This window comes from Hyperolius riggenbachi, chromosome 4, assembly GCF_040937935.1.
Source record: "Hyperolius riggenbachi isolate aHypRig1 chromosome 4, aHypRig1.pri, whole genome shotgun sequence".
NCBI lineage: Eukaryota > Metazoa > Chordata > Amphibia > Anura > Hyperoliidae > Hyperolius > Hyperolius riggenbachi.
The window spans coordinates 134,350,605-134,365,780 of NC_090649.1; the positions used below are offsets into that span (position 1 = coordinate 134,350,605).

At 45.5% G+C, this 15,176-nt stretch overlaps 1 protein-coding gene across 1 annotated transcript in view; it reads right to left on the minus strand.

Annotated features, from left to right (window-relative positions):
* LOC137570523 (vertebrate ancient opsin-like) overlaps positions 1–14,159 on the minus strand; it is a 298,413-nt gene extending 284,254 nt beyond the window's left edge. Inside the window, exon 1 of the mRNA XM_068279214.1 lies at positions 13,713–14,159. Within this exon, the coding sequence (XP_068135315.1) occupies positions 13,713–14,076 (364 nt within the window). The 5' untranslated portion in view covers positions 14,077–14,159. The remainder of the gene's footprint in view (positions 1–13,712) is intronic.
* Between the last annotated feature and the right edge of the window lie 1,017 nt (positions 14,160–15,176).

The window sequence follows — 15,176 nt, forward strand, 5'->3', positions numbered from 1 at the left end:
TTAGCCTGACTAATATAGCATTGTGTGTACTGCCACTGTGCACCTCGCTCAGCCACGCTATATATAGCATTGTGTTTTCTGACACTCTGTGTACACGGCTTAGCCTGGCTATATAGCATTGTGTGTACTGCCACTGTGCACCTCGCTCAGCCACGCTATATATAGCATTGTGTTTACTGCCACTCTGTGTACACGGCTCAGCCAGACTATATAGCATTGTGTGTACTGCCACTCTGTGTACACCGCTCAGCCAGACTATATAGCATTGTGTGTACTGCCACTCTGTGTACACGGCTCAGCCAGACTATATAGCATTGTGTGTACTGCCACTCTGTGTACACCGCTCAGCCAGACTATATAGCATTGCGTACTCTGCCAGTCAGTGTGTATATTGCTGGGATCAGTAATACTCCACTCACCGCCAACCACTATATGAGCTCACCATGAGTTCCTCAGAGACCTCCGCTGTGAGCAGCACTCCCAACAACAGCAACAGCCAACGCCCCACGCAAGCTATAACATCCACTACAGCAGCCAGTGGTCAGCAGCAGCCCTCTCCGGAGGAGAATGTTGTGTCCATCGGTCCGTCGCCAGAACGATTAATGAGGGCTGCCATTGAGGAGATGATGGGGCCTGATGTGGAGGAGGAGGTCGGGCTCAGGCCAGCATCCCAAGTTAATGTTGAGGACGATGAGGGGTCTGTGTCTGGGGATGTTGGGGTGGCAGAGGTGGTGGGTGGGTCAGACTCAGGAGAAGAGTTGTATGATGAGGATGATGATCGGGACCATCTGTATGTGCCTCAGAGTCCGACCCCGAAAAACATGTTGTATCGTGTGTTTACAGGGGTGCCTCTAGTCATTTTGTCACTCCAGGCGAGAAAACCTGTGGCGCCCCCCCAAGCCCCTCCCCTCCAGGAAAATAATCATAATGCAGCATTGTTTCACCAGAAAATAATCATAATGCGGCAGTGTTTCATCAGAAAATAATAGTAATTATCGTAATTCAGAATTGTAATTCACCAGAAAATAATCGTAATGTGGCAGTGTTTCACCAGAAAATACACTTATTGCAGCAGCAGTTCACCGGAAAATATTCGTAAGGTGGCAGCGTTTCACCAGAAAATACACTTATTGCAGCAGCATGTCACCAGAAATTAATCATAGGGCAGCAGTGTTTCACCAGAAAATAATCGTAATGGGGCAGCGTTGTCAGAAAATAATCGTAATGTGGAAGCGTTTCACCAGAAAATACACGTAATCCGGGCAGAGGGAAAGAGTAGAGAGGGAGAGGCAGCATAAGATGTAAGAGGGGGGTAGAAGAACAGAGAGGGGGAGGGATAGACAGCATAAGATGGAAGAGGGTGCAGAGAAACAGAGGGGAGAGGGAGAGACAGCATAAGATGGAAGAGAGTGCAGAGGAACAGAGAGGGGTAGAGACAGCATAAGATGGAAGAGGGGGCAGAGGAACAGAGAGGGGAGAGGGAGAGACAGCACAGCACTAAAGCACAGGTTTACAGCTTTACCAGCCTACAGCCTAACCAGCTTTCAAAGAAAACTCTAGTATCAAAAGAGCAGGGCACATTCTAGCCCTATAACAGTACTGGGAGTCTGCACACAGGACAGGAAGTGTTCTTAGCAGCCTGCCTGCATACCTTCTCTTCTGCCTGTGTATGCAGCTTTTCATCTCTGGAGTAGTGATGGTTCGTTCGCGAACGAGCCGGCTCTTTGCTGCGAACGACAAGAGCCGGTTCTCAGATTTGAAAGAGCCGATGCCTCTGCCGCCCCACAGAGCTCTGCTTTGCTCTGCAATAAAGGGCGCTGAGGCATGTTGGGAGATGTAGTCTTCCTCTTGCAGCTTGTAGGAGTGTATGGGGTGGAGCAGAGCAGTTGCAGGAGGGATTGCCCCAGTCAGAGAAGCAGTCTGGTATTGTCATGGAAACGGGGGCGGGGCTTTTACTCCGATTCTGAGTGGTGTTTAGTGATATTTAATGAAGAGTCGATTCAGAGCCGTAAGAGCCGGCTCTTTAATGGGAGCCGATTCAGAAGAGTCGATTCTCTGAAAAGAGCCGAAATTCCCATCACTACTCTGGAGCAGAAACTTCCCTTCTCCCGGGCTGTGTTGCTGTCTTGTGCGGGGGCAGGGCTCCAACACGGACACATCACATTCTTCTCTCTGTGACTGCATCTGTCCCCTGGCTGTCTCGCTCCAGTGTCTGTGTGCAGCCAGTGACACAGGTGGGGGGTCAGACTGTCGGGGGCATAAGCTGGCTGGCCGCTGGCTCCTGGTTTGACTGGCGTGGGGCGGAGTTAAAGGCTGGGCCACACGAGGTAAACACTTTACCTGTGTGGCTACTGAGAAGAAGGGGCACGGCTTTAAAGAAGGAGCCTGGCAGAGAAGAGCAGTATTGATTGCTTTATTGGCTGGGGAGAAGTGGAGGTGGAGGCACTGCTGAGCACATGGTAGCATGCCGAGCACCGGGGACTGAGTCGGGAGGTAATATAATATTAAAAAAAAAAAACATGGTCACAGTAGCAGCGGCGGGGGAATGCGCCTCATCCCCTCATGGCGCCTCACCACCTCATGGCGCCCCAGGCAACCGCCTATACTTGCCTGGTGGGTGAGACACCCCTGTGTGTTTAGGTACTAAAATCTGCGTTCCCACTTCCCACTACTGCCTGCAGTGCCCGGGTCCACGGATCCATATAATTTTTTGGGCAGCACTATCAAACTGTGGTACTATGAGTGAGTTGCCATGGTCCTTCTGTGCTGCCTGTCACACTCACCGTCTGTCTGCAGATGGATTGTTCAACACAGCTACGCCATCTGACATGTAGTCCTGGACCTTGACCATCTTCTCTAGGCGATTGGTGTTGGAGGACATGGAACTGCCCGATTGCTGTTCTGTGGGCTGCTGCATGGGTGTCAGAAAATGTTCCCACTCCAAGGACACTGCCAATACCATTCCCTTTTGGGCACTAGCAGCAGCTTGTGTTCTTTGCTGCCCTCCTGGTCCTCCTGGGTTTGCTGAAGTCAGTCTGTCGGCGTACAACTGGCTAGAGAAGGAGGAGGATGTCAATCTCCTCTCTAAAGTCTCCATCCTCAAGGGCCTGCTGGAATTGTTCCATTTTTGACCTGTCTGACACTTTCTTCAATCAGTTTTTTAACATTGTGTTTGTATAAACTGGGTATAAACCCAGTAATTGGTGTTGTCTAGATTCCAGAATAATGAATAATAATGAATAGTGAATAATGCGCGGGCCGCTTTCAATGCAGTCTAGCATGAATTGAGCCATGTGTGCCAGAGAGTCCTGCCAGACTCCTCTATCTTCATGTTCTTGTAAGAGTTGTGATTGTTGTGATGCACCATATTCGTCACCAGCATCACTTTCTTACTCTTCTGCTGTCCTTTCCCGCTAAATTGTGGAAGTCCAACGTGCACCGCTCTGTCCCTCGGCAGTGGGGGCATCCAATTCCTGCTCCAACTCCAGCTGTTCCTCGTCCTGTTCTTTGTCATAGCTGGGACCAGCGTTTCCTGAGGCAGGTTGCCTGATGTTGGTATCATCACGCTGATCGTTTTCATCTTCAGAATCCCCCACTTGCATCATGCCAGCGGTTTCCATCTTCAACATTGATTTCTTCAGTAAACACAGCAGTGGTATTGTAATGCTGACTGTAGAGTTGTCACTGCTCAGTCACGCAACGTGGATTGCTCAAAATTTTGGAGGACTTGGCAGAGATCCAACATGGTGGCCCAATCAGATCCACAGAAGCTTGGTAGCTACTAGCTGCTGGAATGCGCCTCGGCACTGCGCAAAAGCGTGCTAGCATGTGCAGCGTAGAATTCCGGCGCGTAGGCAGGGACATCACCCAGCGAGCGATGGTGCGCTGGATTGAAGCGCTCCTGCATCTCTTGGTGAGTCCTTGAGAAGCGGTACTGGACTTTTAACAATTTTTTTTTTTTCCTTCAACAGAAGATCTGCCACGTTGGAGTGAGGAGGACGCCGCCGACCCCGACACCAAGCTGAACCCCGGCGAACTCCAAGCAGAGGATCTTCAGGAACCCTCAAGGCTTTGAGCAAGCTGAGGAGGATCAGCAGTCCCGACGAGACCTCTTCTCATATGCGACTGCGTGCAGTGGAGCTCCCCAGAACAACCTCTCAGTTGTCACTTTGTCACTGGTCACTTTGTCACTTGTCACTTTGTCATTTTGTCACTTGTCACTTTGTCACTTGTCACTTTGTCACTTGTCACTTTGTCATTTTGTCACTTGTCACTTTGTCATTTTGTCACTTTGTCACTAGTCACTTTGTCACTTGGTCACTTGTCCAGATGATCTCGGTACACCTCCTGAGATTCAAATTCCTGCACACATTGCTCTGGGATTTGGGTGTGATGAATGATGCATCTAACTGGCCACCGGAGGCAATTAAGGCCTTCAAAACATTGAAAGCAGCTTTCTGTTCCGCCCCCATTTTGCGTCATGTTGAGTTGTTGACGTCATGTTCATCCTCGGCCTCGCCTTGCATTTCAGTGCGAGGTGCATTTTCCACAGAAAAAGGTTGTGAATCCGGGCACAACATTTGTGGCTGTTCCATTGACCTTTCACAGGTAGAAGATTGTGGGGGTGGGAATAGCTCCTCCGAATAGCCCATTGTGTCCTGAAAACTACTCATTGCATTGCTTTGCGCACACATTTTTTTGTCCTCATGCAAGGCCTGAGTTGCACCTGAAAGCGTGGCCTTCTCCTCCTGCGCCTCCTCCTGTTCCATCACGTCTGCTGCTGCTGGGTTAGCGTTGACGCCCGGTCCCTGTTTATTGAACCTCTTATCTTTATTACATTTATGACTGCATGGCGGTAAAAAGCCTGCTATCCGCACGCTTCTTGTCCTCATGCAAGGCCTGGGTTGTTGTGTCTCAAAAAGCATGGCCTTCTCCTCCTGCGCCTGCTCCTGTTCCATCACGTGTGCTGCTGCTGCTGGGTTACCGTTACCGGTCCCTTTTCCTGGAACCTCTTCTCTGTATTACATTTATGACTGCATGGCGACAAAAAGCATGTTACCTGTGCAAAGAAACATGACATTTTCCACATTTAAAAGACAGTTTTTCCTTTGAAACTTTACAATCAATTTTCTCAAAAACTATAAGCTCTTTTTCAAATATTTTTTTTCCTCTTGTACCCACTCCCAAGGTGCACATACCCTGCTAATTTGGGGTATGTAGCATGTAAGGAAGCTTTACAAAGCATGAAAGTTCGGGTCCCCATTGACTTCCATTATGTTCGAAGTTCGGGTCGAACACCCGAACATCGCGGCCATGTTCGGCCTGTTCGGCCCGAACCCGAACATCTAGATGTTCGCCCAACACTAGCTGGAAGAAGCTCCAGATAAGTAAAATGGAACTTGTTACCCCATCACAGGTTTACTTTAATGATTACCATTATCCAAAGCACATATAGAGGTGATCATGACCAGCACAGCACTAATGAAGAGAAAAAACTGCGGAAGAAGGTGGCCCCCCAGCAGTCCAAGTCTCTGCACTGTTTGCAAATATCCTCAGAAGCTGAAATCTATGACACACATTTATAAGGGCTGAGGCCCATTAGAAATTGTGGATCACAAACAATAGTCCTTAAAGTGTACCAGAGCTGACTACATAGGAAAAATCGATACTTACCCGGGGCTTGCTCCAGCCCCCTAAGCGGCAGACCGTGGGAGGATGGTGAGCAGGCATGGTCGTAGTCAGTCAACTTCGCTATGCTGGAACTACGCTTATTTTTACGCAAATACGCTTCGCAATCTACGGCTATGTAATCATAAACTTCACTACGTTTGCATTCCGTAGACTACGTGTTAAAATATGCAAGCTTCACATAGTGCGAAGCGTAGTTGATGCGACCGCTTATGCCCTTATGCGGAAAAATTTCCGCAATATTCTTCAACCTATTTGCAAATATAAACTAATATAAGCGTACATTCCACCTTCCAATGCGGAATTGTATGCATATAAAAGGGCAATAATATTTCTGCGCATGCGCAATGATTCATATAGATGCAGTTACCGCACGCGTAGTTGACTTTGCAATACATACGTCAACTACGCATAGCGGGCGAAGCTTCGCATAGCGGGACTACGACTACGCGGAAATGCGTACGTGTAGTTCTTAAACTTCGCCTACGAACTACGATGCGTAGTTGCGTACTACGACGCGTAGATTTGCGCTGGCGTAGTTTACGAGCAACCCTGATGGTGAGGGACTCACACGTGCTTATGGGGCTGGAGGAAGCCCCAAGTAAGTATCGATTTTTGCTATATAGTCAGCTCTGGTTTACTTCAAGTGGTTTTGCAGCGATTTTTTTCCCGTGATTTCTGGCAATTCTGAAGTGATTTTAAAATGAATGCTAGAGATTTGCACTGCAACTTCTTTATTTCTTTTTGGGGTTCCGGGTAGAGATGGGCTCACGAGTAATCACGAGTGCTTACTCTTAATTCGAATGAGCCTTAATTGCCGCAGCTGAACGGCTAGATTACAAAGGGTTATTTACCCATAATTCCGCCATCCGCCCTGGGTTCCAATCAGCTTGCTTGCATCCTATTGGTCGCGTTGCAAGCCATGGTGCACTTCCTCCTTCAAGCCGGAAGTAGGAAGTGCGCCATGGTGAGGCTTGCAACGCGACCAATAGGACGTGTGCAAGCTGTTTGCAACGCAGGGTGGATGGTGGAATTATGGGTAAATAACCCTTTGTAATCCAGCCGTTCAGCTGCAGCAATTAAGGCTCATGATTACTCGTGAGCCCATCGCTGGTTCTGGGTACTAAAAGCGCTGAAGTCCAGCAATTGAAAAGTGATTTTGTAGCGATCCCATGGGAACCCATGCCCAACTGATGTCGCCCATAGGGGACCAGAAACTGATCCCCTGTGGTGACATTGCTGGGCTGCACATACACTTGTCAGCTGTGTAGCTGATGGCACGTTGTGTTGCTTTGCGGGGGGTGGTGAAAGGACGACGAGCGGCACATGCGTTCTGTCATATGGCAGGCAAGGGAGCTGCGTAAACAATGGGATCAGTGGGGGGTATCAACGTTGCTGGGGTTGAGTAGATCTGTATGGTGGTTTGCTCGCGGGTTGGGTGTCGGCTGAGGCGGGTGGTCGTTATCAGACTTAAAGAAAACCTGAACTAAAAATTAAAAGTCAAAATAAGCATACACAAGTCATACTTACTTTCCATGTGGTCTACTCCTCAGTGTCTTTCTCCTGTCCCGCGACCTGTTTGTTCACTGTGATCAAGGGAATTTTCCGTCCTCCATTTTGAAAATGGCCATTACCCATAACCGCTTTCTGGTCAGCACACAGTTAGGCCAGAAACCCACTGGGAGCGCTTTGTAAGCGTGAGTGGTTTGAAAAAGCTCTTGCTAATGCAATGCTATGGCGGATTTTTATAAAATCACATCACTCAAGTGGGATCACACCCATAACATTACATTAGCTAGAGCTTTTCAAATCACAAAGCGCTCAGAAAAGCTCTCCTAGTGGGTTTCTAGCCTCAAACTGTAACATCGCCTACTTGAGCCATAGGGAAACATGGACATTACCTGGTACATCAGTTTTCCTCTCAGCTATAACTGACAGCAACTGATATTTTACTGACAGCAACTGATATATTTCAGTTCTGACAAAATATTGTCAGAACTGGAAGGGATTATTGTCAGAAGAAAATGGTGAGCTTCTGAGAGGAACTGATGGCAAGGTAACTATGTAATGTTCATTTGAAGTTACCTCATGTGTTTATTTTAAATATTTTTACTCAGTACAGGTTCTCTTTAAGTCAGTCGTGTGTATGAGGCGTAAGTCTCCATCTCTCCGCCTACACTCTCAGAAAGTATCAGTGGACTCAGCAAACATGATTCCAAGCTTGCTTTTTATCCCCATGTAGTGTGCGTGCGTTTCAGTAACAATGCTTTCACACTACATCATGTCTGACAAACCTATCTTGTAGGAAGCTAGAGATGGGTAAAATAAGTAAAACACATAACTAATAAGTAATAAAGAAGACTGCATTTTTCTGTAGTCGGTTACACAGAAAAGTTTATGAAAGTTTGGGACACTCCAGACATCTAGAGATCAGCTGTCATCTATGAACAAGCCCCTGCAGTAGATATCAGCAGCTGTGTAGGATAATAAGTACAGCTAATTAAATATCTCCCCATTTGGCACTCCTCACACTCTGTCTTCTGATTGCAAGTGACACTTTCTCACTGTTCCCAGAATCCAACCACAGAGTATATGACAAACACCAGGCACTGTAGTCCTGCCCATAGGTACACTATTCTGTTTTGAATGGCGCAATTGAGAAGATGCCACTGTCAAAACCTTGTGGCATGAGAATTTGTTATCAATAGCGTTGTGTTAATTGTTTAAAATAAATCTGCATGGATATAGATTCTGCACTAAAAATACTCACAAAACACTATTATGATTAAATGGTAGCAGGAAAAAAAGGCGCAGTAGGAGAGTGGACGAAAAGGGCGCCGCCATAGACTTTAGTGTAATTATCGTTGATACGGCGAAAAAGCAGAAAAAATATTGTTAACATCATTAAAACATTATAGTTTTTGAAGTAGTTATCCTTTTAGAAGCTTGCAACATTATACTATTTGTCATAAATATTTCACTTATATGTACAGATTTTACGTTTTCAAAGATATTATCGTCTCTATGTGTAAATGGGCGTGGTTAGGGTTAGGCAACACCAGGGGGAGTGGTTAGGCACCACCCGGGCGGCGGTTAGTTTTAGGAGGCAACTCCGGGGGGGGGGGGGGGGGGGTTAGAGTTAGGCACCACAAGATGGGGGTTAGGTTTAGGTACCACCAGGAGGGTGGTTAGGGTTAGGCACCACCGGGGGGGGGGTGGTTAGGGTTAGGCACTACCGGGGGGGGGGGTAAACAGGGTTTGGTGCCACCAGGGGAGGGGTTCGTTGTAGGCACCACCAGGGAAGGGTTCTGTGTGAGAGTAGAGTTGGGTTAAGCTGTATTGTTAAATTACGTAACGATTTTTAACGTTAATATCTTTTCATTATTATTTCCCGTCTGTAATTACAATGGTATTTATCGTTAACCATGTTTGACAACAATGTTTATCGTTATCAGATTTCGTTATCCACCCGCGCCATTTCGTTATCCAGCTGGGCCCTTTTTTCATGCACGCGATTAAATACCCTTATAAATATCATTTTACATAGCAATGAAGAAGACATAAAATGATCTTCATTAATAATCTTGACGTTAATCTCTTGCAGAAATGCCTAGTTAGTGAATGATCTCTTTACCTAAAAGTTAACTACTCTCTGTGTTGGTAACCCTACAAATTATGACCAGAACTACTCTGAACTGTCCACTAAATCTAGCACTAACCATTGACAGGTGAATGAATAACACTCTCCTTAAAGGACAACTGTAGCGAGAGGGGTATGGACAGTGGCGTTAATAGGGGGGTGCGGTAGGTGCGGACCGCACTAGGTGTCACCGGCAGAGGGGGTAGCACCAAACTCCAGGCTAAGCTCCCCCGTACCGCATCGCACTGCCAAAAACAGGCCTTCAGTGAACACTGCGTTAGTACACGGCGTTCCCTGTCTGGCCAGTGGCCACTAGCCAAAGCAGAAAGTGACGTGCACTTGTGGTTACTTCCCGCTTCGGGTATGCAGAAGCGTATTGTAAAAATACGCTTCTGTGCATGCATGCCGTGACCACGCAATGCAAACATCATTAAAGAACCCTGCGTCACAAAGAGGCCCATCCATGATACACTCTTGATTATACAATCTCACCGAATCACTGCAGTAGACGGGTAAACTGAGTGAATATACTATGAATGGATAGTTAGGTTTTATTAAATAGAAATGGTAAGATTGTACAATCAAGATTGTATCATGAATGGGCACCTTAAGTGTAGCACATTAAATCAGTGGTGACAGCATGTAGCCTTGAACTGGTGGTAGTGGGTGTGGACTCAAAATGATTGCCTCTGGGTGCCAGTTAAAGCAGACCAGAACTCAGAACGTCCCCTATGCTCTAAAAGATAAGTAAGAGCATAAAAACTTTTAAAGAAAAACATTCTTTGTTACACCTGATACAAATCCTGAAATACATCTACAGTGTGTCTACTTCCTGCTTTCATGGAAACAGACATGGGATTAACATCCTTTGTTTACAAATTAGCTTATCTGCTAAGGCAGCCAGTTGACACATCTGAGAGATCAAATTACAGTTTTTGATTAGTCACAGCTAGGGCCCTTTTCCACTAGCAGTCGCTAGCGTTCACGCTGAACGCTAGCGACTGCTGAATCGCAAAAGGTAAAAAATTACCGGCGATTTCCCGACGTTTGCGGCCGCGATTTTGCTATGCTATGCACTGCATAGCAAAATCGCGGTAAATATCGCTCCGCGCCGCGATCGCGTTTCAGGCAAAAACGAATAGCGGTAGTGGAAATACCCTACCGCGATTCCTATGTTATTTAGCAAACCCTAGCGATTGTAAAATCGCTAGCGGTTTGCGATTTTGCGATTCCGCTACCGCAAACGCGCTAGTAGAAAAGGGCCCTTAGTGAGGTTTTCAGAGGCTTGTCAGCAGTGGAGAAACTACCGATATGTGAACCAGAAATTCTGGTGTAAATTGTTATTTTTTTATAAAAGAAGAAATAAAAAGTTTGCACTGTAGATATACAGTATGTAACTGTATATGCAACTGCAACAGCTGTAACAGCACTTGCACTACTAATCCAGTAACTTTCCAGGCAAGAATTGGCTGGATGGTGTAAAGTGGCTGGATAGAGTAATGGTTAAAGGGAACCTAAACTGAGAGGGATAGGGATGTTTCCTTTTAAGCAATACCAGTTGCTTGTCAGCCCTGCTGATCTGTTTGGCTGCAGTAGTGGCTAAATCACACACCTGAAACAAGCATGCAGCTAATCCAGTCTGACTTCAGTCAGAGCACCTGATCTGCATGCTTGTTGAGGGGCTGTGACATAAAAGTATTAGACACACAGGATCAGCAGGAGAGTCAGGCAACTGGTATTATTTTAAAAAGAAAAATCCATATCCTTCTCAGTTTAGGTTCCCTTTTAGGGCTCTGACACGGGAGACCTGGGTTTGAATCTCAGCTCTGCCTGTTCAGTAAGCCAGCATCTATTCAGTAGGAGACCTTGGGCAAGTCTCCTCAACACTAACTACTGCCTATAGAGCGCGCCCTAGTGGCTGCAGCTCTGGTGCTTTGAGTCCGCCAGGAGAAAAGGGCAATATAAATGTTCTGTGTTTGTTGATATTAATCCACTTAACAGTACATTTCCAACCTAGACCGGGTTTTGCTGAACCACTCATGTTCTGCACAATAGTATAGTTCAGGAGAAGCATAGTAAATGACGCCCTAAGGGCTGGAACCCACAGGAGCGCTTTTGGCAGCGTTTTGGCAGCACTGCGATACGCTAGCAGTTTGCCAAAACGCTGGGCTAATGTTAATTGATGGGGCAACTTCCACAGGAGCGTTTGCGTTTCTCAGAAACGCAAACGCAGGACATGCAGCATTTTGGGAGCGTTAGCGCTTCAATGTAAAGTATTGAACCGCTAGCGGAAACGCTCAGCAAAACCTAAACTGAGCGGTTTTGCTAGCGTTTTGCGGTTCAGCACACTGTAACAAAATGAAAAATAATTCACAGGACCAATCAGGATAAAAACGCAAAACGCAAAACGCTAGGCACCCGCTGGGGAAAAAAATACAATGTTGCAAAACACGACCAAAAACGCGCATGAATCCGCTTGCAAACCGCTCAGACAAAACGCTAGCGGTTGCGTTTTGCGTTTGCGGTTTTCAGTGGGTTCCAGGCCTAAGTGTTAGATTTGGGGATAAGGTACTCACAGACATTTGAGAAAAGAGATCTGCCACTTATGATTTTGAAAAACAATGATTTATACTTCCGATTATGATGCAAACATATCAAATGCACAAGCACATGCTTAGCTATTAGCAATTATCAGGCAATAACGTAATATAAGACGTACCTGCAAAGGTTCAAAGCAGGAATTCATCCCGTAATGGGCAAGACCAATAATTTCTGATCGATTACCGTGACAATCGGAAACAATCGATTGGCCACTGGATTTTATCATTTATGGCCACCTGTAGGGTACATTCACACATCCAATTTTGATTGGACAATTTTACCAGTTCCATGCATTCTGAGAGCTTACCTACACCATCTGTTCATAGAATCTAATATCTGTTTTCCCTTATACTACATGGAGGTGGTAGTATTGGCCAGTGATAAGGTGCCCATTAACGGTACAATTTTTCCTTCAAATTCAATCTTTCGGAACTATCTGAACTATCTAAACTAATCGAAAGGCAATTATCGATTGTTCCCATTAACAGAATGATTTAAGAGGGTTTCACATTCCAATTTGATCATAAAATCCAACTTTCAGATCAATATATACCTTTTCCTATCGACCAAAGAATTGTTTCACATCAGTTTGCACCACTCACGGCACAGTTTTCTATACAATTTCGACCATAAAAACCACGTTGAAAGATCAAATCGGAAAGGAAAAATTGTACCGTGAATGGCACCTATAGGCCAATCAAAATTGGATGTGTGCATGATGCAACCTAATGTTCGACAAATATAAGTAAACAGTTTACAACTTTTCTTACATTCTTGCACAGGACAAAAGGGAAACATAGAGAAATGCGCCCTGTATGTATTTAGAGAGTTTAGCCTGTCTAATCCCCCCTCATTTGTGTCTAACTAATCACAAAGTTGTAATTGGATCTCTCCCTGTGTCACCTGACTGCCATGGCAGGTAAGGCAGGTAAGCTCATTTGAAAGCACAGGATGTTAACACTATTTCTGCTTCCATGAAAGCAGGAAGAAAAACAGAGCAGAATTATTTCAGGATTTGTATCAGCTGTAACAAAGAAAAGTTTTTCTTTAAAGGTTATTATGCTCTTGCTTATCTTTTAGAGCAGAGAGGAAGTTCTGAGTTCAGGTCCACTTTAATCAGCTCTAATTGAGGAAGCAGTTGACAAACCAAAGCAAACTACCAAAATGATACAAAAAATTCTGCTTAAAATATATATTTTTTCCAATATTACAGGCACATTCAGTGGGACACAGTTAGTTGCTAGCAACTTTATATTGCAATAAAAAAACTGTTTAAAGTGAACCCGAGGTGAGAGTGAATGGAGGCTGGCATATTTGGTTCCTTTTAAACAATACCAGTTGCCTGGCAGCCCTGCTGATTCTATAGGCTGCAATAGTGTCTAAAGTACACCAGAAACAAGCATGCAGCTAATCTTGTCAGTTCTGACAATATTGTCAGAAACACCTGATCTGCATATGCTTGTTTAGGGTCTATGGCAGAAAGTATTAGGGACAGAGGATCAGCAGGACAGCCAGGCAACTGGTATTGCTTAAAAGGAAATAAATATGGCAGCCTCCATATAACTCTCACCTCAGGTTCCCTTTAAGGATCACCATACAAAGTTATTTGTTTGATCTTAGCACATTAATGTAATACAAGATTATAAACAATCTTTTCATAGTATTTTCAATCTGTTTGCCCTTATATTACATAGATCTGTATGATCAAGATTGTATGGCATGTGGCCACCCTGAGAAAGAAAAATGAATGCAAAGAGTTGTAAGGAAAACATGTGAGACTCACCAAAAAGTGTGTTGACGAATCCATACCAGATGCAGCCAGCCTCTCCAATGAGCCAGCGTCCCTGAGTGCTGGCAGCAAAGCTGAACGGAGTGCCCAGAATGCACACCATCAAATCACTCACTGAGATGTTCAGCAGCAGCATGTTAATAGGAGAGCGCAGGACTTTGTACTGGCAGAACAGGACAAGCACCAACAAGTTACTGAAGAAGCCCAAACTTCCAATGATGCCCAGGAACACAGCTGCCAGCAGGTGGCCTGTAGGTGACAGGTTCCCTTGCTCTGTCCCATACTGCTGGCTGCTGCTGCTTCTGCAGGTGACACTGCTGCTGTCACTGCAAGTGGGACTGAGATTTGGGAAAGCCATGGATAAAGTGACAGCAGTATAATGCAGCAATAATAATATATACAGCAAGCAGCTATATACACACTGCACTTTTTTTTCAGCCTGGAATTGCTTTAGTGAGACTTCTGAGCCTGAAAGGGTTAAAGGCAGCCTTAGTGAGGACAGAGGACAGAGAGCCCCGTTAGGCTCCACCGTGTGGCCATTTGGCAGCTGGATCCTCTCTTGCTTTTTATGTGTGCTGGATTTAAAGGGGGTGCGGCATGCACTTGTCAGGGGGGCTGCCATTCAGCAGCGGGGGCTGGCCATACTCCAGCAGCAGCAGCAGCGAGGATGCAGAGAAAGGGTACAGGGCTGGGAAATGCATCATGCTCTCTGGCTACTTGGCTAACCGCTGTCCTGATCTGTAACCTTCCCCTTCTGCACAGGGACTCGCTCAGTGCTGATCTGAGCACAGATTACTTGTTTTTTAACAAGTGGATAAATCAGCAGCAGAAAAAAAGGACAGAGTGAAATAGCTCTTACCTCTTGTGTATTCTGTCTGAGAACCGGGCATGAAGGTAATGACAAGCTCTGTCATATCACATCATTCTGTAACGTGATAGGAGAGCTGTTAGGAGAAAAAGTCATTTACTTCATTTCCCAGTTTCCTTGCCAGTGATGCATGAACCTGAGGAAACTGCTTATCGCATTTTAACAGGTATTTTGCATTGGCTGTAACTTTAAGAGACCTGCTTGTACTACAAATACACAAGTAGTTATTGTACTTTGCTAGCGGAGGAAGTGAGATGATCCAGCTGCAGCATATCTCATAGCACAATAAACTTTGTTTGCGTTTAGCAGACATCAATAACAGCATTAAGAGGGGTTCTGAAACCGGAGCAGATGGTTTAGGTGTTGAAACTTAGAGACACTGAAGCGAAAAAAAAAAGTATGATTTGTATGTGTAGTACAGCTAAGAAATAAAGAAATAAAACATTAGGAGCAGAGACATAAGTCTAATATTGTTTCCAGTACAGAAAGAGTTAAGAAACTCCAGTTGTTATCTATGAAAAAAAACATTCAGCTCCACAACTTTCAAAGTCGCAAAGAGCTCTGTCTTCTGAAGCTCGTTATATCAACTG